Genomic DNA, 26,854 nt, shown 5'->3' with positions numbered 1-26,854 from the left:
ATGCTGCTATCCTTGCTCCTTGTCAATGTTTCAGTGTTGGATCTGAGCTTCTCCTGATTGTTCCTGTGACCTGCTGCTCTGTATAGCTTAGTGCTTTTTGCTATTTTGTTGCTTTTTTTTTTCTGTCCAGCTTGTCTTTTGTTTTTGCTGGAAGCTCTGAGACGCAAAGGGTGTACCGCCGTGCCGTTAGTTCGGCACGGTGGGTTTTTTTTGCCCCCTTTGCGTGGTTTTTGCTTTAGGGTTTTTTTGTGGACTGCAAAGTTCGCTTTACTGTCCTCGCTCTGTCCTAGAATATCGAGCCCCACTTTGCTGAATCTATTTCATCCCTACGTTTTGTCTTTTCATCTTACTCACAGTCATTATATGTGGGGGGCTGCCTTTTCCTTTGGGGAATTTCTCTGGGGCAAGTCAGGCCTATTTTTCTATCTTCAGGCTAGCTAGTTTCTTAGGCTGTGCCGAGTTGCCTAGGTAGTTGTTAGGCGCAATCCACAGCCACTTTTAGTTGTGTTTAGGATAGGATCAGGTGTGCAGTCTACAGAGTTTCCACGTCTCAGAGCTCGTTCTTGTATTTTTGGGTATTTGTCAGATCACTGTGTGCGCTCTGATCGCTAGGCACACTGTGTCTCTGGATTGCCTTCATAACACCTGTCATTAGCAAACATAACAGTACAAGGAGCCCCCTTTCTGAACAAAGCAGACCAGGATGGAATTTCTCTGGGGCAAGTCAGGCCTATTTTTCTATCTTCAAAAAACAAATCAGGAATAGGAATTCTTGGTTCTAACATAGATTTCTGATCAATAGTATCTTGAATTTTTTGTACATTTATAACGAGATTATCCAGCTGGGGTTGTCAGGGGGTACATGGTGATGTTCCATTTTTGTCGATTTCGTCATCCACCCCTTCTGAGGTCCCAGAGTTCTTGTCTGATTATCAGGATGTATTTGAAGAGCCCAAGTCCGATGCTCTACCTCCGCATAGGGATTGTGATTGTGCTATCAATTTGATTCCTGGTAGTAAATTCCCTAAAGGTCGATTATTTAATTTATCCGTGCCCGAACACGCCGCTATGCGCAGTTATGTGAAGGAATCCCTGGAGAAGGGACATATTCGCCCATCGTCATCACCACTGGGAGCAGGGTTCTTCTTTGTAGCCAAGAAGGATGGTTCGCTGAGACCGTGTATTGATTACCGCCTTCTTAATAAGATCACTGTTAAATTTCAGTACCCCTTGCCATTGTTATCTGACTTGTTTGCTCGGATTAAGGGGGCTAGTTGGTTCACTAAGATAGATCTTCGTGGTGCGTATAATCTGGTGAGAATCAGGCAAGGAGATGAATGGAAAACTGCATTCAATACGCCCGATGGTCATTTTGAGTATCTAGTGATGCCGTTCGGACTTGCCAATGCTCCATCTGTGTTTCAGTCTTTTATGCATGACATCTTCCGTGAGTATCTGGATAAATTCCTGATTGTGTACTTGGATGACATTTTGATCTTCTCAGATGATTGGGAGTCTCATGTGAAGCAGGTCAGAATGGTTTTTCAGGTCCTGCGTGCTAACTCTTTGTTTGTGAAGGGATCAAAGTGTCTCTTCGGTGTGCAGAAAGTTTCATTTTTGGGGTTCATCTTTACCCCTTCTACTATCGAGATGGATCCAGTTAAGGTCCAAGCCATCCAGGATTGGATTCAGCCGACATCTCTGAAAAGTCTGCAAAAGTTCCTGGGCTTTGCTAATTTTTATCGTCGCTTCATCTGTAATTTTTCTAGCATTGCCAAACCATTGACCGATTTGACCAAGAAGGGTGCTGATTTGGTTAATTGGTCTTCTGCTGCTGTGGAAGCTTTTCAGGAGTTGAAGCGTCGTTTTTGTTCTGCCCCTGTGTTGTGTCAGCCAGATGTTTCTCTTCCGTTCCAGGTCGAGGTTGATGCTTCTGAGATTGGAGCAGGGGCGGTTTTGTCACAGAGAGGTTCTGATTGCTCAGTGATGAAACCATGTGCTTTCTTTTCCAGGAAGTTTTCGCCCGCTGAGCGTAATTATGATGTGGGCAATCGAGAGTTGCTGGCCATGAAGTGGGCATTCGAGGAGTGGCGTCATTGGCTTGAAGGAGCTAAGCATCGCGTGGTGGTATTGACTGATCATAAGAACTTGACTTATCTCGAGTCTGCCAAGCGCTTGAATCCTAGACAGGCCCGTTGGTCGTTATTTTTTGCCTGCTTCGACTTTGTGATTTCGTACCTTCCGGGCTCTAAAAATGTGAAGGCGGATGCTCTGTCTAGGAGTTTTGTGCCCGACTCTCCGGGTTTATCTGAGCCAGCGGGTATCCTCAAGGAAGGAGTCATTGTGTCTGCCATCTCCCCTGATTTGCGGCGGGTGCTGCAAAAATTTCAGGCGAATAAACCTGATCGTTGTCCAGCGGAGAAACTGTTCGTCCCTGATAGGTGGACTAATAAACTTATCTCTGAACTTCATTGTTCGGTGTTGGCTGGTCATCCTGGAATCTTTGGTACCAGAGAGTTAGTGGCTAGATCCTTCTGGTGGCCATCTCTGTCACGGGATGTACGTACTTTTGTGCAGTCCTGTGGGATTTGTGCTAGGGCTAAGCCCTGCTGTTCTCGTGCCAGTGGGTTGCTTTTGCCCTTGCCGGTCCCAAAGAGGCCTTGGACACATATTTCGATGGATTTTATTTCTGACCTTCCCGTTTCTCAAAAGATGTCAGTCATTTGGGTGGATTCTCGTGTTTCTAGACGGAAACTCCAGTATCTGGTTAAATGGAAGGGTTATGCTCAGGAAGATAATTCCTGGGTTTTTGCCTCTGATGTTCATGCTTCCGATCTTGTTCGTGCCTTTCATGCGGCTCATCCTGGTCGGCCTGGGGGCTCTGGTGAGGGTTCGGTGACCCCTCCTCAAGGGGGGGGTACTGTTGTGAATTCTGTGGCTGAATTCACTCCTGTGGTCACAAGTGGTATTGCAGCTTCTGAGCTTCCTCCCTCAGGTGTTCTGGTGAGCTCGTTAACTGCTTCATTACTTAACTCCGCCTGATGCTGCTATCCTTGCTCCTTGTCAATGTTTCAGTGTTGGATCTGAGCTTCTCCTGATTGTTCCTGTGACCTGCTGCTCTGTATAGCTAAGTGCTTTTTGCTATTTTGTTGCTTTTTTTTTCTGTCCAGCTTGTCTTTTGTTTTTGCTGGAAGCTCTGAGACGCAAAGGGTGTACCGCCGTGCCGTTAGTTCGGCACGGTGGGTTTTTTTTGCCCCCTTTGCGTGGTTTTTGCTTTAGGGTTTTTTTGTAGACTGCAAAGTTCGCTTTACTGTCCTCGCTCTGTCCTAGAATATCGAGCCCCACTTTGCTGAATCTATTTCATCCCTACGTTTTGTCTTTTCATCTTACTCACAGTCATTATATGTGGGGGGCTGCCTTTTCCTTTGGGGAATTTCTCTGGGGCAAGTCAGGCCTATTTTTCTATCTTCAGGCTAGCTAGTTTCTTAGGCTGTGCCGAGTTGCCTAGGTAGTTGTTAGGCGCAATCCACAGCCACTTTTAGTTGTGTTTAGGATAGGATCAGGTGTGCAGTCTACAGAGTTTCCACGTCTCAGAGCTCGTTCTTGTATTTTTGGGTATTTGTCAGATCACTGTGTGCGCTCTGATCGCTAGGCACACTGTGTCTCTGGATTGCCTTCATAACACCTGTCATTAGCAAACATAACAGTGATTACACAAGAGCTGGAGTGTAGACATAATATAGTAGCAGAGTCATCGGTGCAGCTTTGGCAGTGACTGGAGTATAAGACAATGATGTGACTAATGATGGAGTAACTTGTGGAGATTTGACCTTTCACACACGGAGCTTCTCGTTATTGACGGTCGCATGGAGGCTCCGATGTCCTTCACACTTCCCGACGCTCTGCCGGCCGCGGCTGCTCTCCGACGCCCTCATTGGAGGTTGTTATTTGCTCTGCAGTCTACAGTTTATTGGAAAAGTTTAATCTGAGCTGATGTTTGGTTTTCAGCTCTCGGTGTAATGAGCCTTCAGCCTCCGCTCCTCATACACCGCTGCTCGGCTTTATGGTAGCGTGTCACATACCGGAGCTGCGCTCACACCGAGGAGAATGCTCCTCACCGAGGTCTGCACTACAACACCTGGAGAACACCTGTCGTGTGTCATTGTGGCTCGTGATTGGCCACTTGAAGTCATGAGTGACTTAAAGGAATTTTCTGAAAGCCCAAAACTGGGTCTGAGTCTGACGGTAAAAGAGCAAGAGAGGACTTCAGACTTCAGGAGGACTTCTGTAGACCTCCCTCCAGGACAGAGCCTGAAATCCAGGACAAAAATAAAAGTTCTGGCTCACCGGTGAAGTCAGTAGGAAGACCCCTCTGAGGCTTGTAGGCCTCGCTGGTCACATATACACGTGGTGGGGGAATGGAGCAAGGCCATCGGATTCCCTGTCCTCCCACATCGTGTCACCCAGTCCAGTCATTGTCAAGACACCCGGGGGAACAGGTCCACCATAATATGTCCTGGCAGCTCATCTACCAGTCCGGCAACCGAGTCATCCATCATCGCCTGCACCACTTGGATGGGACTTAGACTGGGGATATAGCAAGGCACCACCGCTGACATGTAGCGGGGTCATTACCCATCCGTTGGCACCTCTTCAGCATCATCCCAAGGCCCAAGGTCCCGCCATGGCCATGAAGGATGAAGCATCTTCACCAAGAGGTGGACAGGACTGTGCAGCACTGATCCAACAACTTCATATGACCCAGTTCTCCAAAACTATTCGAGAGGGTCATGGACTCCTGGAAGTGTGAGCAAATCTCCTCTCCTCTACGGCCCAACGAATCCTTCCACGAATCAGCAATTGTAGAAGGCTTCTTGTGTTTCGGGCGTTGAGGAGGTGGAGAACAGTCTTGGACGGGTGTGAACTGGTCAGTGCCAAAAGTTTATGGCGGGATATACCTGCAGGGATAACCCTCTCATGACCACCGACTTTCCAAAGTTTGTCAAGTGTGTTCATGGCATCGTGAAGGGAAGCAGAAGATCTGGAGCTCTGCACCAGGAAACACAAAGCTGTAAACCTGGACCCTGAGCAGAGTTGTCTGATAAGAAGAGTTCCTAAACAGAACACGTTGTCTCACCTGTAATTTAAGACAATTACTGACATTTTCTGAGGAGCTTTCCTAGATCCAGTTCCCACATAAATCCGGTGGGATCTTCCCGTGTGACGTGCGATCTGCAGCTGCGGAGGGTCGGGGCGCACATATGTCTTTAGGGGAAATATCCGGTATTCGCACCACGTCCGTCACGTAGGAGGCATTTCTCATATTTGAATAATTTGGGTTCTTAAAGGGGAATCTCAGCAGTTTGGGGGGAGGGTTCGTAAGCTGAGACATTGCCGGTTTTTAAGCTTCATGATGCAGCAAAGCCCACCTGACATGACAGACTAGAAATCTTCAACACAATTTAAAGGGTAACGTCTCTCATTTTGGAGAGTGACAGGCCTGGCATGCCAGTGTAAGGAGACTTATAGGCCATGCAATGAGGAAGAGGATTTGAACTCTATTTCCGCCTACTGGAAGTAGGAATATTAAAAGTCAATAACGACCCTTTTAACACGCCTTAACATGACTTAAGATAAAAGTCAAAGCAGAATCTCAATATGCAGACACATGTTCCGGGGTGTTTGCCCCTCCTTAGTGTCTCATACAGCCAAATCCGATCTCATGTTTTGCATGATGAGGGGCAAACACCCAAAAACACGTCTTTACAAAGTGAGATTTCGGTTTGACTTTTTATATTTTTTTTATATCCAATTAATGATTTTTTTAACCTTTTTTTCACTTTGTCTATTTATATTAGATTTTGTGATTTATTTATTTTTTTATGATTTTTCTCAATGAAAATAGTAACTTGTTTGTAGTTTTTTATTTCCAGTTGTTTTCAAGGGGGTAATTTGTGTAAGGATTCTTCTCACTTGCACACACTTACATTTGATTTCATCGGTTCTCTTTAATGGTTTTCCACCACAAGCATTAGACCTTTCTTGGCTGCGGTCAAGATCTGGGGTGACACGTCCCACGAGGGTTCCCCAACTCATCCATTTACTCTCCTGGCCCTGATATTTGGTGACATTATCTTACAGCTTCAGGGTCCCTATATGAAGCGTGAGGGAGGGCAGATGACAACCACTCGTGGCACATTCGGCACATTTCTGGCTCGGAGCTGTTATTTTTGGTTTGTGAATAGACCAAATAAATCTTATTAAATTGAACCGCGCCAACCTTGACTGGGGCATCCCATCCGATAACTCCAGCTAGAGTTTGGGGCATGGTAACATTTTGAGTGGATCCATTATGGATTGTGAAAATTAATGGAGGCGATCCTCACACACTGATGATGTCACTGTTCATGATGCTGTCACTGTTAATGATGATGTCACACATTTTAGTTTCTTTATTTTCCAGATGACGTATCGGTTCTACTCCAGGAAATTATAACAGAAGCTCGAAATCTCAGCAATGCGGAAATGTACGTACTGCTCCAGCCGCGATCGTCCGGTAGACCCTGTGATCCACTCAGGCCCCTCTGTCCTTTGCCACTACCAGGTGTCGCAAGAACATTTGTAGATCTTTCTAGGATCCCGATGAATTTGTCTTGCGGAAGTTGCCCTGAGTTTAACTTTATCTTGTCCAGGGTTGAGGTTCGTTAATTTTTGTAGACCTCATCAGGGATTTGGATTTGCAGATTTAGCCCATTATTTGGTTCTCGGATCCTTATCCAAGATCTAGTATTGTAGATCTTACCTAGGATCTTATCTCAGAATCCGACCTCGAAGATCTTATCCAAAATCTGTTTATTAAGTCTGGTCTATTATCTTGTCTCATAGTCATGGCTTTGGATTTGTGCTTGCAAATCCTGATTCAGGATCTGGTTTTGCGGGGCTTGACTAGGATGTGATCTCAGGGTCTAGTTTTCTAGGCTTAGCTCTCAGGGTTTAGTTTTCTAGGCTTGGCTTAAGATCTCATCTTTAAGACTGGTCATAAGTTAGTCTTGTAGACGTCCTCCAGGATACATGCTTGGAGGTCTTGTTTTGGATTTTGCCTCTTAGCCCCATCTCAGTATACTAGGACTTCTTAAGGGTCTTCCATTAAAAACTGACCAGATCTCTTGTAGACATTGCCTAGGCTCAATCTTGTAAATCTTGTTCGGGTTGAGTCTCATAGACCTTGTCATGGCTTGGCCTCTGGAACCTCGTCCGGGCTTGGCCTCTGGAACCCCGTCCGGGCTTGGCCTCTGGAACCTTGTCCGGGCTTGGCCTCTGGAACCTTGTCCGGGCTTGGCCTCTGGAACCTTGTCCGGGCTTGGCCTCTGGAACCTTGTCCGGGCTTGGCCTCTGGAACCTCGTCCGGGCTTGGCCTCTGGAACCTCGTCCGGGCTTGGCCTCTGGAACCTCGTCCGGGCTTGGCCTCTGGAACCTCGTCCAGACTTGGCCTCTGGAACCTCGTCCAGACTTGGCCTCTGGAACCTCGTCCAGGCTTGGCCTCTGGAACCTTGTCCGGACTTGGGCTCTGGAACCTTGTCCGGGCTTGGCCTCTGGAACCTCGTCTGGGCTTGGCCTCTGGAACCTCGTCCGGGCTTGGCCTCTGGAACTTTGTCCGGGCTTGGCCTCTGGAACCTTGTCCGGGCTTGGCCTCTGGAACCTTGTCTGGGCTTGGCCTCTGGAACCTTGTCGGGGCTTGGCCTCTTGGACCTCGTCTTGGCTTGGCCTCTTGGACCTCATCCGGGTTCAGCCTCATCTGGGGTCACTCCAGTCTTAGCTTAGATTAATCTCATAGACCTAGTGTAGAATCAGCCTTCTATATCCCATCCAGGTTCATTTTTGAAGATCTGGTCCAGGATCGGTCTCGTCCACCTTGTCCTGGACGATTAGTTTAGATGTTTACATGGTTCAGTCTCATAAATCTCGACCTGGATTGGAATCTGTCCTTGCAGACTGGTCCCTGTTGATCTGCTTCTAGTAAAACCCTCCTGGATTGCAATGATGAAGGATCGGGGGATGATTTCCTTGCATTATAACTTCTCTCTTCCTGTAGATGTTCCGTTTTCCTTCTCGAGAGACACAGCCATGAACTCGTTGCCAAGGTCTTTGATGGAGGAGTTGTGGATGATGAGGTGCGTACAGATGATATAATACAATCTGTCTATTATCCGTCATTGATTGTAAAAGCGCCCCCTTTAGATGAGGATGAGCCCTAGCATTCTTACTTCAATGTATGGTCCTAAGGACAATGATGAGAGTATTCCTTTCTACATTCTGTTTCCAGAGCTACGAGATAAGGATCCCAGCGGATCAGGGCATCGCCGGACACGTAGCAACAACCGGCCAAATCCTGAACATTAAAGATGCTTATTCACATCCCTTGTTTTACCGCGGAGTGGACGACAGCACCGGATTCAGGACCAGAAATATCCTGTGTTTCCCCATTAAGAATGAGAGTAATGGTGTGTGAAACCACTACTACCCCCAGTTTTCTCCTCTGAAGGGTTAAGGCCTTTAGATATCCTGCCATGGAACTATAGAAAATTGCTAACCATTCCCTTGTCCCGCAGAGGTCATCGGAGTGGCGGAATTGGTCAACAAAATTAACGGTCCCGGATTCACCAAATTCGATGAAGATTTGGCGACTGCCTTCTCCATTTACTGTGGGATCAGCATCGCTCATGTAAGATCCGATCTCTGCGATGTACGAACATCTCAAGCATTTCGCTGGTACTAATCTGTCCCCTTTCCTTCCATCAGTCGCTGCTGTATAAACAGGTCCATGAAGCTCAGTTCAGGAGTCACCTGGCCAACGAGATGATGATGTATCACATGAAGGTACTGCAGTACCAGAAGTGGCCACCGGATGTCGCAACTACATTACTACTTTATATATAAGCTGCCAAGTTATTTACTATCGCCCATGCCCGTTAGGTGGCACCTTACTGTTTCTAGATATCACCAAAGTAATGAGAAGTAGCAACTGTAAGACTCAAGAGGGACAATTACAGAACTTGCAGCCATTGTGCAGTATCACGGCTGCTCCAGGGTCCGGCTCATGGCTGCTCCAGGGTCCGGCTCACAGGTGCTCCAGGGTCCGGCTCACAGGTGCTCCAGGGTTCAGCTCACGGCTGCTCCAGGGTCCGGCTCGTGGCTGCTCCAGGGTCCGGCTCACAGGTGCTCCAGGGTTCGGCTCACGGCTGCTCCAGGGTCCGGCTCGTGGCTGCTCCAGGGTCCGGTTCACAGCTGCTCTAGGGTCCGGCTCACGGCTGCTCCAGGGTCCGGCTCACGGCTGCTCCAGGGTCCGGCTCACGGCTGCTCCAGGGTCCGGCTCACGGCTGCTCCAGGGTCCGGCTCACGGCTGCTCCAGGGTCCGGCTCACGGCTGCTCCAGGGTCCGGCTCACGGCTGCTCCAGGGTCCGGCTCACGGCTGCTCCAGGGTCCGGCTCACGGGTGTTCCAGGCTCCGGCTCGTGGCTGCTCCTCCAGGGTCCGGCTCGTGGCTGCTCCAGGGTCCGGCTCGTGGCTGCTCCAGGGTCCGGCTCGTGGCTGCTCCAGGGTCCGGCTCGCGGCTGCTCCAGGGTCTGGCTCACGGCGGCTCCAGGGTCCGGTTCAAGGCTGCTCCAGGGTCCGGCTCACAGGTGCTCCAGGGTCCGGCTCGTGGCTGCTCCAGGGTCCGGGTCGTGGCTGCTCCAGGGTCCGGCTCAAGGCTGCTCCAGGGTCCGGCTCACGGGTGTTCCAGGCTCCGACTCACGGGTTGCTCCAGGGTCCGGCTCGTGGCTGCTCCAGGGTCCGGCTCGTGGCTGCTCCAGGGTCCGGTGTTATGACCTGGTGGTTAGGAGCACCCGACCTGATAGTTAAACTCATACAGGACAAGCTCTGGGATGTGGGAGCTCTGCTGACCGCAAGCCCTAATCCTATCGCACACACTAGAAATAGCCGTGGAGCGCTCCTGACGCTCCCTATGCGCCTCGTCACAGCCTAAGAGCTAGCTAGCCCTAGAGAAGAAAATAAAGCCTACCTTGCCTCAGAGAAATTCCCCAAAGGAATAGGCAGCCCCCCACATGTAATGACTGTGAGTAAAGATGAAAGTCACAAACGCAGAAATGAGATAGGTTTCAGCAAAGGGAGGCACGACTTACTAAATAGACAGAGGATAGAAAAGGAATCTTTGCGGTCAGCACAAAAACCTACAAAAGACCACGCAGAGTGTGCAAAAGGGTCCTCCGCACCGACTCACGGTGCGGGGGTGCCACCCTGCATCCCAGAGCTTCCAGCTAGCAAGACAAAATCAAGAAAACCAGCTGGACAAAGAAACAAGAACAATAATAACAATCAGGAACTTAGCTTCTGCAGGAGAAGACAGGACACCAGACAGATCCAGGAGCGAACTGAACCAATGCTAAAACATTGACAGCTGGCATGGAGAAACGATCTGAGTGGAGTTAAATAGAGAAGCCAACCAAAGGATAAACCACGTCACCTGTGTAAGGAACCTCAGAAGCAGCAGCTCCACTCACAGCCACCAGAGGGAGCCCACGGACCGAACTCACCGAAGTACCATTCATGACCACAGGAGGGAGCTCGACAACAGAATTCACAACAGTCCAGCTTGCGGCTGCTCCAGGGTCCGGCTCGCGGATGCTCCAGGGTCCGGCTCGCGGCGGCTCCAGGGTCCGGCTCGCGGCTGCTCCAGGGTCCGGCTCGCGGCTGCTCCAGGGTCCGGCTCGCGGCTGCTCCAGGGTCCGGCTCGCGGCTGCTCCAGGGTCCGGCTCGCGGCTGCTCCAGGCTCCGGCTCGCGGCTGCTCCAGGGTCCGGCTCGCGGCTGCTCCAGGGTCCGGCTCGCGGCTGCTCCAGGGTCCGGCTCCCGGCTGCTCCAGGGTCCGGCTCACGGCTGCTCCAGGGTCCGGCTCACGGCTGCTCCAGGGTCCGGCTCACGGCTGCTCCAGCTCACGGCTGCTCCAGGGTCCGGTTCAAGGCTGCTCCAGGGTCCGGCACACGGCTGCTCCAGGGTCCGGCTCACGGCTGCTCCAGGGTCCGGCTCACAGGTGCTCCAGGGTCCGGCTCGTGGCTGCTCCAGGGTCCGGTTCACGGCTGCTCCAGGGTCCGGCTCACGGCTGCTCCAGCTCACGGCTGCTCCAGGGTCCGGTTCAAGGCTGCTCCAGGGTCCGGCACACGGCTGCTCCAGGGTCCGGCTCACGGCTGCTCCAGGGTCCGGCTCACGGCTGCTCCAGGGTCCGGCTCACGGCTGCTCCAGGGTCCGGCTCACGGCTGCTCCAGGGTCCGGTTCGCGGCTGCTCCAGGATCCGGCTCACGGCTGCTCCAGGGTCCGGCTCACGGCTGCTCCAGGGTCCGGTTCACGGCTGCTCCAGGGTCCGGCTCACGGCTGCTCCAGGGTCCGGCTCACGGCTGCTCCAGTGTCCGGCTCGTGGCTGCTCCAGTGTCCGGTTCACGGCTGCTCCAGGGTCCGGCTCACGGCTGCTCCAGGGTCCGGCTCACGGCTGCTCCAGTGTCCGGCTCACGGCTGCTCCAGGGTCCGGCTCACGGCTGCTCCAGGGTCCGGCTCACGGCTGCTCCAGGGTCCGGCTCACGGCTGCTCCAGGGTCCGGCTCACGGCTGCTCCAGGGTCCGGCTCACGGCTGCTCCAGGGTCCGGCTCACGGCTGCTCCAGGGTCCGGCTCACGGCTGCTCCAGGGTCCGGCTCGTGGCTGCGCCAGGGTCCGGCTCACGGCTGCTCCAGGGTCCGGCTCGTGGCTGCTCCAGGGTCCGGCTCGTGGCTGCTCCAGGGTCCGGCTCACGGCTGCTCCAGGGTCCGGCTCACGGCTGCTCCAGGGTCCGGCTCACGGCTGCTCCAGGGTCCGTTGCTGTCAGTGAATGAGAACTCTCCTGTTTCCATTCAGAGCCAGTAATCCTGTCCACAGCTCATCTTGGATACAGTTGTACAATGCTCTGTGAGCTAAACACATCCACCGCAGTGGCTCTAATCTCTGCTGGATTGTTGCAGTGTATCAGTGCGGAGTCTACAGAGCATTGTCTGCACTGATACAATTGTACCAACTTCTCAGCTGTGTTCAGGATTAATTTCTCTGACAAGTCACAGAGATCTAGAAAATTGGGCTGAAATTAAAAAAGTTTATTCTAAAGTTGCAAAACTTTTCAACTAAACAGCAATTAAGTATCATTAATATAAAACCCAGATCGCTATAATAGAGAATGTCACTTTTGGTCTCAGTATTTCGGGTAGGGGTCGTACTTTGCATTTACGGCCTCCTGACATTGTCACGACCCTTCTACTGTAATGGGCAGAGCGAATGTCTGCTGGGTGGTGCCAGGTCTGATTGTGTCAGATAACAGTGCCCTGTGGTCCCTGGAGGACCCGGGGAGACTCCGAGCCACGAGTCGGCCATACAGAGACCTCCTGTGTGTACACAGCGGTCAGTGCAGGATCTGTACGGGGGTCCGCACCCACCATGTGCCATTTATAAAACAGGGGTCTGCTTATGTGATGGAGGGGTCCCTAGGACGCACCAGTCCGCTGCACTGTAAGGTTTCGGGGATACTTGGCGGTGGTGATGTCATCGGGTCACATGACCTGTGCAGGAGGAGCAGTGACATCATCAGTGGGAACGTTCTGTGGGGTCTTCGGCGACACGTTCGCTCCTCGTCACATAATTATCCGTCGTTATCTGTTCCAGGTCTGTGATGAAGAAGCCAAGAAACTGGAGAGTGACGGGATTCCCAGTGTCGCCACAATCGATCCAAATTTTGCTAATTTCAGCTATACCCCCCGATCCCTCCCCGACGATGACACAGCTGTGGTGAGTCAGGGGGGAACACAACCAGCAAGGCGATCGCTGCGTGTAACCAGTACACCCCATATAAAACCAGTACCCCCCCCCCATAAATAACCAGTACACCCCATATAAAACTAGTACACCCCCATAAATAACCAGTACACATCCATATATAACCAGTACACCCCATATGAAACCAGTACATCCTCATATATAACCAGTACACCCCATATAAAACCAGTACATCCTCATATAAAACCAGTACCCCCCATAAATAACCAGTACACCCCATATACAACCAATATACCCCCATATACAATCAGTACACCCGGGGGCCATAAATAGCCAGTACACCCCCACAAATAACCAGTACACCTTGGTATAAAACCAGTACACCCCCATAAATAACCAGTACAACCTAATAAACAACCAGTACACCCTCATATATAACCAGTACACCCCTATAAATAACAAGTAAAACCCCATATAAAACCAGTACCCCCCATAAATAACCAGTACACCACATATACAACCAGTACACCCCCATATATAACCAGTACACCCCCATAAATAACAAGTACAATCCCATATAAAACCAGTACACCCTCATATATAACCAGTACACCCCCATAAATAACAAGTACACTCCCATAAATAACCAGCACACCCCATATAAAACCAGTACCCCATAAATAACCAGTACACCACATATATAACCAGTACACCCCCATAAATAACAAGTACAACCCCATATATAACCAGGACAATCTATATAAAACCAGTACATCACCATAAATAACCAGTACACCCTCATATATAACCAATACACCCCAATAAATAACAAGTACAACTCCATATATAACCAATACACCCTCATCTATAAACAGTACATCCCCATATATAACCAGGACACCCTCAGCCCACGTAGTATATAGCACAGCCCACGTAGTATATAAACACAACCCACGCAGTATATAACACAGGCCATGTAGTATATACCTACAATATAATGCACGACTCCAGCAATTATAATTAACGTAATTTTATTTAATCATAAAAACATAACACAATCCATAATATAAGGGAAAACAAAAGCAGATGGATAAAAACGAGATGACACAGGGACTAATCACAATATATATAGTTCATAATGACCCATATTAAAGTCTATCATAATTTGTGAATACTGAGAAAATATATGTATGTATGTATATATATATATATATATATATATATATACGGAACACTAGAACATATAAAAATTCATATATATAGATACCCACATAAAGTAGACACAGGATCTTGTGTGACTAAAGGGCAGCGTGGCTCAAAAATTATACAAAGCTAATGTGCAAAAAATTGCAGTGAGGGATGGATTTATATGGGTCAATAGTATCATCATAGTATATATGTTAAAATTACGGTAGATTAAGAATAAGACCCATAAATCAAAAGTGTCATAGTGCAATAAAGTGCCAAAGCAGTTTATAAAGCCATAGTATGCATATTTATGCCCAATATAGCTATGAGCCAGAAACTAGGGGGTATCATCATATCAAAAAATACACATAGAGTATAATGTTAGTAATATACCCTAATATGCCCATATATATCTGTGTCTTTCACTAATAAATATACATCATAAAGAGACAAAGTGTCATAATGACCAAAAGAGAGATGAGATACAGTGGGATACTAACCGTAGAGAGAGCCCCGTGGCAGCCCGCACCTGCCATGTAGTATATAGCACAGCCCACATAGTATATTGCACAGCCCATGCAGTATATAACTGCCCACGTAGTATATAGCAGCCAGGCAGTATATAATACAGCCCACGCAGTATATAACACAGCCGACGTAGTATATAACACAGCCGACGTAGTATATAACACAACCCACATAGAATATAACACAGCCCACGTACTATATAGCACAGCCATGTAGTATATAGCACAGGCCACACAGGCTGCATAGCCAGCATCAATAGTAAAAAGTTGGTCCGGGATGGGACGACGCACTGGCACTGACTGGAGGAGAGTAGGGAGGGGCCAATTCGCGGCTGGACTAAGCCGGTTGCTGATTGGTCGCGGCCGGCTGTGACCAATCAGCGACGCGGGATTTCCATTACGGAAGTTAGTTACAGACAGACAAACAGACGGAAGTACCCCTTAGACAATTATATATATAGATAACCAAAGAATACAGCATCGCCCCCTCGTGGAAATCCTCCAAACTTCACTAGTCATTATAATTTATTAATATCACATAAAAATGCTATAAAGTGCCCAAGAATGTGTCCAATATCAGCGCTATAGAGTGCACACATAACAATACTGTGTAGAATGCAAATAATACCACTATAAAGTGTCCAATGTCAGTGTATAGAATATAATGCATAAAATACGATATAGGGGCATAAAGTGTTGAATATCAGTGGTATCCAGTAGACACAGTATCTATATATATAATTGTCTAAGGGTTTTTCCGTCTGTCTGTCTCTGTCTTTAGTTCTGTCTGTCTTTCTGTCTGTCTGTCCTGGAAATCCCACCTCTCTGATTGGTTGAGGCCGCCAGGCCTTGACCAATCAGCGACGGGCACAGCATCGACGTAGAAATCCCGCGTCTCTGATTGGTCGAGGCCTGGCGGCCTCGACCAATCAGCGACAAGCACAGCGACGATGATGTCATAAAGGACGTAGATATCCCGCGTATCTGATTGGTCGAGGCCGCCAGGCTTCGACCAATCAGCGACGGGCACAGCGACGATGATGTCATAAAGGACGTAGAAATCCCACGTTTCTGATTCAGCGACGGGCACAGTATCGACGTAGATGTCATAATGGTTGCCATGGCGACGATGATGTCATAAAGGTTGCCTCGACCAATCAGCGACGGGCACAGTCTGCCGCGAATTCTGGAATCATCATTGTCCATATACTACGGGGACATGCATATTGTAGAATACCCGATGCGTTAGAATCGGGCCACAATCTAGTAGTACTATAAACTGCACAGATAATACCGCCATTAAATGCACAAATAAGTGGTACTATTACTATGCACTATGTGCTATACCCATATAACACCACCATACTGTGCTCCAATAATTTTGCTCCCCTGTTGTCCGCGGGACGGATGTTTCACGGGTCTGCCCCCGCGTGTTGCTTTAGCATTGCACGGTTTCTCAGGTTATTAGATTGCCAGTTGTTGGGTCAGTTCTCCGTCATATGTGACACCGTGACTGTACAGGTCTGTCTTCTATGGATTATTATATGTTCTTGTCGCCCCCTGCAGGCCACTCTCAGCATGTTCGAAGACATGGGCTTCATCAGCAACTACAAGATCGACCGGATGACACTGATCAGGTCTGTACTGTACCGACATGTCAGGACAACTGTCAGGGTAACTGTGAGGAGAGCGGTCAGGAGAACAGACTGCACAACTGTGAGGGGAACTGTCAATGTAACGGTCATGAGAACAATCATGAGAAACTGTGAGGAGAATGGTGAGGGTGAGGAGAACGGCCAGGAGAACAGACTGCAGAACTGTGAGGGGAACTGTCAATGTAACGGTCATGAGAACAATCATGAGAAACTGTGAGGAGAATGGTGAGGGTGAGGAGAGCGGCCAGGAGAACGGTCAGGACACTCTCCTCTGTCTACTGTTTGATGCTGCTTGACAGTTGATTAATGATTGGACATCTTTATGTCTTTAGATTTTGCCTTATGGTGAAGAAGGGGTACAGAGACCCCCCGTATCACAACTGGATGCACGCATTCTCTGTATCGCACTTCTGCTACCTGCTCTACAAGAATCTGGAACTCATCAATTATCTGGAGTAAGTACTGTCCCCTGTAATGTACTCATCATGCTGTCACCACTAGATGGAGCCATAGTGCTGTATTATCCCAGAGGTGACACACACTGTACTACCACTAGATGGAGCCATAGTGCTGTATTATCTCAGAGGTGACACACACTGTACTACCACTAGATGGAGCCATAGTGCTGTATTATCCTAGAGGTGACACACACTGTACTACCACTAGATGGAGCCATAGTGCTGTATTATCCTAGAGGTGACACACACTGTACTACCACTAGATGGAGCCATAGTGCTGTATTATCCCAGAGGTGACACACACTGTACTACCACTAGATGGAGCCATAGTGCTGTATTATCCCAGAGGTGACACATACTGTACTACCACTAGATGGAGCCATAGTGCTGTATTATCCTAGAGGTGACACACACTATACTATAACTAGATGGAGCCATAGTGCTGTATTATCCTAGAGGTGACACACACTGTACTACCACTAGATGGAGCCATAGTGCTGTATTATCCTACAGGTGACACACACTGTACTACCACTAGATGGAGCCATAGTGCTGTATTATCCTAGAGGTGACACATACTGTACTACCACTAGATGGAGCCATAGTGCTGTATTATCCTAGAGGTGACACACACTATACTATAACTAGATGGAGCCATAGTGCTGTATTATCCTAGAGGTGACACACACTGTACTACCACTAGATGGAGCCATAGTGCTGTATTATCCTAGAGGTGACACACACTGTACTACCACTAGATGGAGCCATAGTGCTGTATTATCCCAGAGGTGACACATACTGTACTACCACTAGATGGAGCCATAGTGCTGTATTATCCTAGAGGTGACACATACTGTACTACCACTAGATGGAGCCATAGTGCTGTATTATCCTAGAGGTGACACATACTGTACTACCACTAGATGGAGCCATAGTGCTGTATTATCCTAGAGGTGACACACACTATACTATAACTAGATGGAGCCATAGTGCTGTATTATCCTAGAGATGACACATACTGTACTACCACTAGATGGAGCCATAGTGCTGTATTATCCTAGAGGTGACACACACTGTACTACCACTAGATGGAGCCATAGTGCTGTATTATCCCAGAGGTGACACATACTGTACTACCACTAGATGGAGCCATAGTGCTGTATTATCCTAGAGGTGACACATACTGTACTACCACTAGATGGAGCCATAGTGCTGTATTATCCCAGAGGTGACACATACTGTACTACCACTAGATGGAGCCATAGTGCTGTATTATCCTAGAGGTGACACACACTGTACTACCACTAGATGGAGCCATAGTGCTGTATTATCCCAGAGGTGACACATACTGTACTACCACTAGATGGAGCCATAGTGCTGTATTATCCTAGAGGTGACACACACTGTACTACCACTAGATGGAGCCATAGTGCTGTATTATCCTAGAGGTGACACACACTGTACTACCACTAGATGGAGCCATAGTGCTGTATTATCCCAGAGGTGACACATACTGTACTACCACTAGATGGAGCCATAGTGCTGTATTATCCTAGAGGTGACACATACTGTACTACCACTAGATGGAGCCATAGTGCTGTATTATCCCAGAGGTGACACATACTGTACTACCACTAGATGGAGCCATAGTGCTGTATTATCCTAGAGGTGACACACACTGTACTACCACTAGATGGAGCCATAGTGCTGTATTATCCTAGAGATGACACATACTGTACTACCACTAGATGGAGCCATAGTGCTGTATTATCCCAGAGGTGACACACACTGTACTACCACTAGATGGAGCCATAGTGCTGTATTATCCCAGAGGTGACACATACTGTACTACCACTAGATGGAGCCATAGTGCTGTATTATCCTAGAGGTGACACACACTGTACTACCACTAGATGGAGCCATAGTGCTGTATTATCCCAGAGGTGACACACACTGTACTACCACTAGATGGAGCCATAGTGCTGTATTATCCCAGAGGTGACACATACTGTACTACCACTAGATGGAGCCATAGTGCTGTATTATCCTAGAGGTGACACACACTGTACTACCACTAGATGGAGCCATAGTGCTGTATTATCCTAGAGGTGACACACACTGTACTACCACTAGATGGAGCCATAGTGCTGTATTATCCCAGAGGTGACACACACTGTACTACCACTAGATGGAGCCATAGTACTGTATTATCCTAGAGGTGACACACACTGTACTACCACTAGATGGAGCCATAGTGCTGTATTATCCCAGAGGTGACACACACTGTACTACCACTAGATGGAGCCATAGTGCTGTATTATCCCAGAGGTGACACACACTGTACTACCACTAGATGGAGCCATAGTGCTGTATTATCCTAGAGGTGACACACACTGTACTACCACTAGATGGAGCCATAGTGCTGTATTATCCTAGAGGTGACACACACTGTACTACCACTAGATGGAGCCATAGTGCTGTATTATCCTAGAGATGACACATACTGTACTACCACTAGATGGAGCCATAGTGCTGTATTATCCCAGAGGTGACACACACTGTACTACCACTAGATGGAGCCATAGTGCTGTATTATCCTAGAGGTGACACATACTGTACTACCACTAGATGGAGCCATAGTGCTGTATTATCTCAGAGGTGACACACACTGTACTACCACTAGATGGAGCCATAGTGCTGTATTATCCCAGAGGTGACACACACTGTACTACCACTAGATGGAGCCATAGTGCTATATTATCCCAGAGGTGACACATACTGTACTACCACTAGATGGCGCCATAGTGCTGTATTATCCCAGAGGTGACACACACTGTACTACCACTAGATGGAGCCATAGTGCTGTATTATCCCAGAGGTGACACATACTGTACTACCACTAGATGGAGCCATAGTGCTGTATTATCCCAGAGGTGACACACACTGTACTACCACTAGATGGAGCCATAGTGCTGTATTATCCCAGAGGTGACACACACTGTACTACCACTAGATGGAGCCATAGTGCTGTATTATCCTACAGGTGACACATACTGTACTACCACTAGATGGAGCCATAGTGCTGTATTATCCCAGAGGTGACACACACTGTACTACCACTAGATGGAGCCATAGTGCTATATTATCCCAGAGGTGACACATACTGTACTACCACTAGATGGCGCCATAGTGCTGTATTATCCCAGAGGTGACACACACTGTACTACCACTAGATGGAGCCATAGTGCTGTATTATCCCAGAGGTGACACATACTGTACTACCACTAGATGGAGCCATAGTGCTGTATTATCCTAGAGGTGACACACACTGTACTACCACTAGATGGAGCCATAGTGCTGTATTATCCTAGAGGTGACACACACTGTACTACCACTAGATGGAGCCATAGTGCTGTATTATCCTAGAGGTGACACACACTGTACTACCACTAGATGGAGTCATAGTGCTGAATTATCCCAGAGGTGACACACACTGTACTACCACTAGATGGAGCCATAGTGCTGTATTATCCTAGAGGTGACACACACTGTACTACCACTAGATGGAGCCATAGTGCTGTATTATCCCAGAGGTGACACACACTGTACTACCACTAGATGGAGCCATAGTGCTGTATTATCCTAGAGGTGACACATACTGTACTACCACTAGATGGAGCCATAGTGCTGTATTATCCCAGAGGTGACACATACTGTACTACCACTAGATGGAGCCATAGTGCTGTATTATCCTAGAGGTGACACACACTGTACTACCACTAGATGGACCCATAGTGCTGTATTATCCCAGAGGTGACACACACTGTACTACCACTAGATGGAGCCATAGTGCTGTATTATCCCAGAGGTGACACACACTGTACTACCACTAGATGGAGCCCTAGTGCTGTATTATCCTAGAGGTGACACACACTGTACTACCACTAGATGGAGCCATAGTGCTATATTATCCTAGAGGTGACACATACTGTACTACCACTAGATGGAGCCATAGTGCTGTATTATCCCAGAGGTGACACACACTGTACTACCACTAGATGGAGCCATAGTGCTGTATTATCCTAGAGGTGACACACACTGTACTACCACTAGATGGAGCCATAGTGCTGTATTATCCCAGAGGTGACACACACTGTACTACCACTAGATGGAGCCATAGTGCTGTATTATCCTAGAGGTGACACATACTGTACTACCACTAGATGGAGCCATAGTGCTGTATTATCCCAGAGGTGACACATACTGTACTACCACTAGATGGAGCCATAGTGCTGTATTATCCTAGAGGTGACACACACTGTACTACCACTAGATGGAGCCATAGTGCTGTATTATCCCAGAGGTGACACACACTGTACTACCACTAGATGGAGCCATAGTGCTGTATTATCCCAGAGGTGACACACACTGTACTACCACTAGATGGAGCCCTAGTGCTGTATTATCCTAGAGGTGACACACACTGTACTACCACTAGATGGAGCCATAGTGCTATATTATCCTAGAGGTGACACATACTGTACTACCACTAGATGGAGCCATAGTGCTGTATTATCCCAGAGGTGACACACACTGTACTACCACTAGATGGAGCCATAGTGCTGTATTATCCTAGAGGTGACACACACTGTACTACCACTAGATGGAGCCATAGTGCTGTATTATCCTAGAGGTGACACACACTGTACTACCACTAGATGGAGCCATAGTGCTGTATTATCCTAGAGGTGACACACACTGTACTACCACTAGATGGAGCCATAGTGCTGTATTATCCCAGAGGTGACACACACTGTACTACCACTAGATGGAGCCATAGTGCTGTATTATCCCAGAGGTGACACATACTGTACTACCACTAGATGGAGCCATAGTGCTGTATTATCCTAGAGGTGACACACACTATACTATAACTAGATGGAGCCATAGTGCTGTATTATCCTAGAGGTGACACACACTGTACTACCACTAGATGGAGCCATAGTGCTGTATTATCCTACAGGTGACACACACTGTACTACCACTAGATGGAGCCATAGTGCTGTATTATCCTAGAGGTGACACATACTGTACTACCACTAGATGGAGCCATAGTGCTGTATTATCCTAGAGGTGACACACACTATACTATAACTAGATGGAGCCATAGTGCTGTATTATCCTAGAGGTGACACACACTATACTATAACTAGATGGCGCCATAGTGCTGTATTATCCTACAGGTGACACACACTGTACTACCACTAGATGGAGCCATAGTGCTGTATTATCCCAGAGGTGACACATACTGTACTACCACTAGATGGAGCCATAGTGCTGTATTATCCTAGAGATGACACATACTGTACTACCACTAGATGGAGCCATAGTGCTGTATTATCCCAGAGGTGACACACACTGTACTACCACTAGATGGAGCCATAGTGCTGTATTATCCCAGAGGTGACACATACTGTACTACCACTAGATGGAGCCATAGTGCTGTATTATCCTAGAGGTGACACACACTGTACTACCACTAGATGGAGCCATAGTGCTGTATTATCCTAGAGGTGACACACACTGTACTACCACTAGATGGAGCCATAGTGCTGTATTATCCCAGAGGTGACACACACTGTACTACCACTAGATGGAGCCATAGTACTGTATTATCCTAGAGGTGACACACACTGTACTACCACTAGATGGAGCCATAGTGCTGTATTATCCCAGAGGTGACACACACTGTACTACCACTAGATGGAGCCATAGTGCTGTATTATCCCAGAGGTGACACACACTGTACTACCACTAGATGGAGCCATAGTGCTGTATTATCCTAGAGGTGACACACACTGTACTACCACTAGATGGAGCCATAGTGCTGTATTATCCCAGAGGTGACACATACTGTACTACCACTAGATGGAGCCATAGTGCTGTATTATCTCAGAGGTGACACACACTGTACTACCACTAGATGGAGCCATAGTGCTGTATTATCCTAGAGGTGACACACACTGTACTACCACTAGATGGAGCCATAGTGCTGTATTATCCCAGAGGTGACACATACTGTACTACCACTAGATGGAGCCATAGTGCTGTATTATCTCAGAGGTGACACACACTGTACTACCACTAGATGGAGCCATAGTGCTGTATTATCCCAGAGGTGACACACACTGTACTACCACTAGATGGAGCCATAGTGCTATATTATCCCAGAGGTGACACATACTGTACTACCACTAGATGGCGCCATAGTGCTGTATTATCCCAGAGGTGACACACACTGTACTACCACTAGATGGAGCCATAGTGCTGTATTATCCCAGAGGTGACACATACTGTACTACCACTAGATGGAGCCATAGTGCTGTATTATCCCAGAGGTGACACACACTGTACTACCACTAGATGGAGCCATAGTGCTGTATTATCCCAGAGGTGACACACACTGTACTACCACTAGATGGAGCCATAGTGCTGTATTATCCTACAGGTGACACATACTGTACTACCACTAGATGGAGCCATAGTGCTGTATTATCCCAGAGGTGACACACACTGTACTACCACTAGATGGAGCCATAGTGCTATATTATCCCAGAGGTGACACATACTGTACTACCACTAGATGGCGCCATAGTGCTGTATTATCCCAGAGGTGACACACACTGTACTACCACTAGATGGAGCCATAGTGCTGTATTATCCCAGAGGTGACACATACTGTACTACCACTAGATGGAGCCATAGTGCTGTATTATCCTAGAGGTGACACACACTGTACTACCACTAGATGGAGCCATAGTGCTGTATTATCCTAGAGGTGACACACACTGTACTACCACTAGATGGAGCCATAGTGCTGTATTATCCTAGAGGTGACACACACTGTACTACCACTAGATGGAGTCATAGTGCTGAATTATCCCAGAGGTGACACACACTGTACTACCACTAGATGGAGCCATAGTGCTGTATTATCCTAGAGGTGACACACACTGTACTACCACTAGATGGAGCCATAGTGCTGTATTATCCCAGAGGTGACACACACTGTACTACCACTAGATGGAGCCATAGTGCTGTATTATCCCAGAGGTGACACATACTGTACTACCACTAGATGGAGCCATAGTGCTGTATTATCCTAGAGGTGACACACACTGTACTACCACTAGATGGAGCCATAGTGCTGTATTACCCTAGAGGTGACACATACTGTACTACCACTAGATGGAGCCATAGTGCTGTATTATCCCAGAGGTGACACATACTGTACTACCACTAGATGGAGCCATAGTGCTGTATTATCCTAGAGGTGACACACACTGTACTACCACTAGATGGAGCCATAGTGCTGTATTACCCTAGAGGTGACACATACTGTACTACCACTAGATGGAGCCATAGTGCTATATTATCCTAGAGGTGACACACACTGTACTACCACTAGATGGAGCCATAGTGCTGTATTATCCTAGAGGTGACACACACTGTACTACCACTAGATGGAGCCATAGTGCTGTATTATCCCAGAGGTGACACACACTGTACTACCACTAGATGGAGCCATAGTGCTGTATTATCCTAGAGGTGACACATACTGTACTACCACTAGATGGAGCCATAGTGCTGTATTATCCCAGAGGTGACACATACTGTACTACCACTAGATGGAGCCATAGTGCTGTATTATCCTAGAGGTGACACACACTGTACTACCACTAGATGGAGCCATAGTGCTGTATTATCCCAGAGGTGACACACACTGTACTACCACTAGATGGAGCCATAGTGCTGTATTATCCCAGAGGTGACACACACTGTACTACCACTAGATGGAGCCCTAGTGCTGTATTATCCTAGAGGTGACACACACTGTACTACCACTAGATGGAGCCATAGTGCTATATTATCCTAGAGGTGACACATACTGTACTACCACTAGATGGAGCCATAGTGCTGTATTATCCCAGAGGTGACACACACTGTACTACCACTAGATGGAGCCATAGTGCTGTATTATCCCAGAGGTGACACACACTGTACTACCACTAGATGGAGCCATAGTGCTGTATTATCCCAGAGGTGACACACACTGTACTACCACTAGATGGAGCCATAGTGCTGTATTATCCCAGAGGTGACACACACTGTACTACCACTAGATGGAGCCATAGTGCTGTATTATCCCAGAGGTGACACACACTGTACTACCACTAGATGGAGCCATAGTGCTGTATTATCCTAGAGGTGACACATACTGTACTACCACTAGATGGAGCCATAGTGCTGTATTATCCCAGAGGTGACACATACTGTACTACCACTAGATGGAGCCATAGTGCTGTATTATCCTAGAGGTGACACACACTGTACTACCACTAGATGGAGCCATAGTGCTGTATTATCCTAGAGGTGACACACACTGTACTACCACTAGATGGAGCCATAGTGCTGTATTATCCCAGAGGTGACACACACTGTACTACCACTAGATGGAGCCATAGTGCTGTATTATCCCAGAGGTGACACACACTGTACTACCACTAGATGGAGCCATAGTGCTGTATTATCCCAGAGGTGACACACACTGTACTACCACTAGATGGAGCCATAGTGCTGTATTATCCCAGAGGTGACACACACTGTACTACCACTAGATGGAGCCATAGTGCTGTATTATCCTAGAGGTGACACACACTGTACTACCACTAGATGGAGCCATAGTACTGTATTATCCTAGAGCTGACACATACTGTACTACCACTAGATGGAGCCATAGTACTGTATTATCCCAGAGGTGACACACACTGTACTACCACTAGATGGAGCCATAGTGCTGTATTATCCCAGAGGTGACACATACTGTACTACCACTAGATGGAGCCATAGTGCTGTATTATCCCAGAGGTGACACATACTGTACTACCACTAGATGGAGCCATAGTGCTGTATTATCCCAGAGGTGACACACACTGTACTACCACTAGATGGAGCCATAGTGCTGTATTATCCTAGAGGTGACACACACTGTACTACCACTAGATGGAGCCATAGTACTGTATTATCCTAGAGCTGACACATACTGTACTACCACTAGATGGAGCCATAGTGCTGTATTACCCTAGAGGTGACACATACTGTACTACCACTAGATGGAGCCATAGTACTGTATTATCCCAGAGGTGACACACACTGTACTACCACTAGATGGAGCCATAGTGCTGTATTATCCCAGAGGTGACACACACTGTACTACCACTAGATGGAGCCATAGTGCTGTATTATCCCAGAGGTGACACACACTGTACTACCACTAGATGGAGCCATAGTGCTGTATTATCCTACAGGTGACACATACTGTACTACCACTAGATGGAGCCATAGTGCTGTATTATCCCAGAGGTGACACACACTGTACTACCACTAGATGGAGCCATAGTGCTGTATTATCCCAGAGGTGACACACACTGTACTACCACTAGATGGAGCCATAGTGCTGTATTATCCTAGAGGTGACACATACTGTACTACCACTAGATGGAGCCATAGTGCTGTATTATCCTAGAGGTGACACACACTGTACTACCACTAGATGGAGCCATAGTGCTGTATTATCCTAGAGGTGACACATACTGTACTACCACTAGATGGAGCCATAGTGCTGTATTATCCCAGAGGTGACACACACTGTACTACCACTAGATGGAGCCATAGTGCTGTATTATCCTAGAGGTGACACACTGTACTACCACTAGATGGAGCCATAGTGCTGTATTATCCCAGAGGAGACACATACTGTACTACCACTAGATGGAGCCATAGTGCTGTATTATCCTACAGGTGACACATACTGTACTACCACTAGATGGAGCCATAGTGCTGTATTATCCCAGAGGTGACACACACTGTACTACCACTAGATGGAGCCATAGTGCTGTATTATCCCAGAGGTGACACACACTGTACTACCACTAGATGGAGCCATAGTGCTGTATTATCCTAGAGGTGACACACACTGTACTACCACTAGATGGAGCCATAGTGCTGTATTATCCTAGAGGTGACACATACTGTACTACCACTAGATGGAGCCATAGTGCTGTATTATCCCAGAGGTGACACATACTGTACTACCACTAGATGGAGCCATAGTGCTGTATT

At 47.8% G+C, this 26,854-nt stretch overlaps 1 protein-coding gene across 3 annotated transcripts in view; it reads left to right on the top strand.

Moving 5' to 3' along the window:
* The window catches only part of PDE2A (phosphodiesterase 2A), a 633,083-nt gene that overhangs the window by 515,044 nt on the left and 91,185 nt on the right, over positions 1 to 26,854 (top strand). For all 3 annotated transcript variants that reach the window (XM_069759489.1, XM_069759488.1, XM_069759486.1), the window contains 8 exons: positions 6,464 to 6,527; positions 8,093 to 8,171; positions 8,324 to 8,501; positions 8,610 to 8,722; positions 8,800 to 8,877; positions 12,734 to 12,856; positions 16,126 to 16,196; positions 16,547 to 16,669. In XM_069759489.1, the coding sequence (XP_069615590.1) occupies positions 6,464 to 6,527; positions 8,093 to 8,171; positions 8,324 to 8,501; positions 8,610 to 8,722; positions 8,800 to 8,877; positions 12,734 to 12,856; positions 16,126 to 16,196; positions 16,547 to 16,669 (829 nt within the window). The remainder of the gene's footprint in view (positions 1 to 6,463; positions 6,528 to 8,092; positions 8,172 to 8,323; positions 8,502 to 8,609; positions 8,723 to 8,799; positions 8,878 to 12,733; positions 12,857 to 16,125; positions 16,197 to 16,546; positions 16,670 to 26,854) is intronic.

Source organism: Ranitomeya imitator, chromosome 3, assembly GCF_032444005.1.
Source record: "Ranitomeya imitator isolate aRanImi1 chromosome 3, aRanImi1.pri, whole genome shotgun sequence".
Classification (NCBI taxonomy): domain Eukaryota; kingdom Metazoa; phylum Chordata; class Amphibia; order Anura; family Dendrobatidae; genus Ranitomeya; species Ranitomeya imitator.
This window is presented reverse-complemented; position numbering and strand designations above follow the sequence as displayed.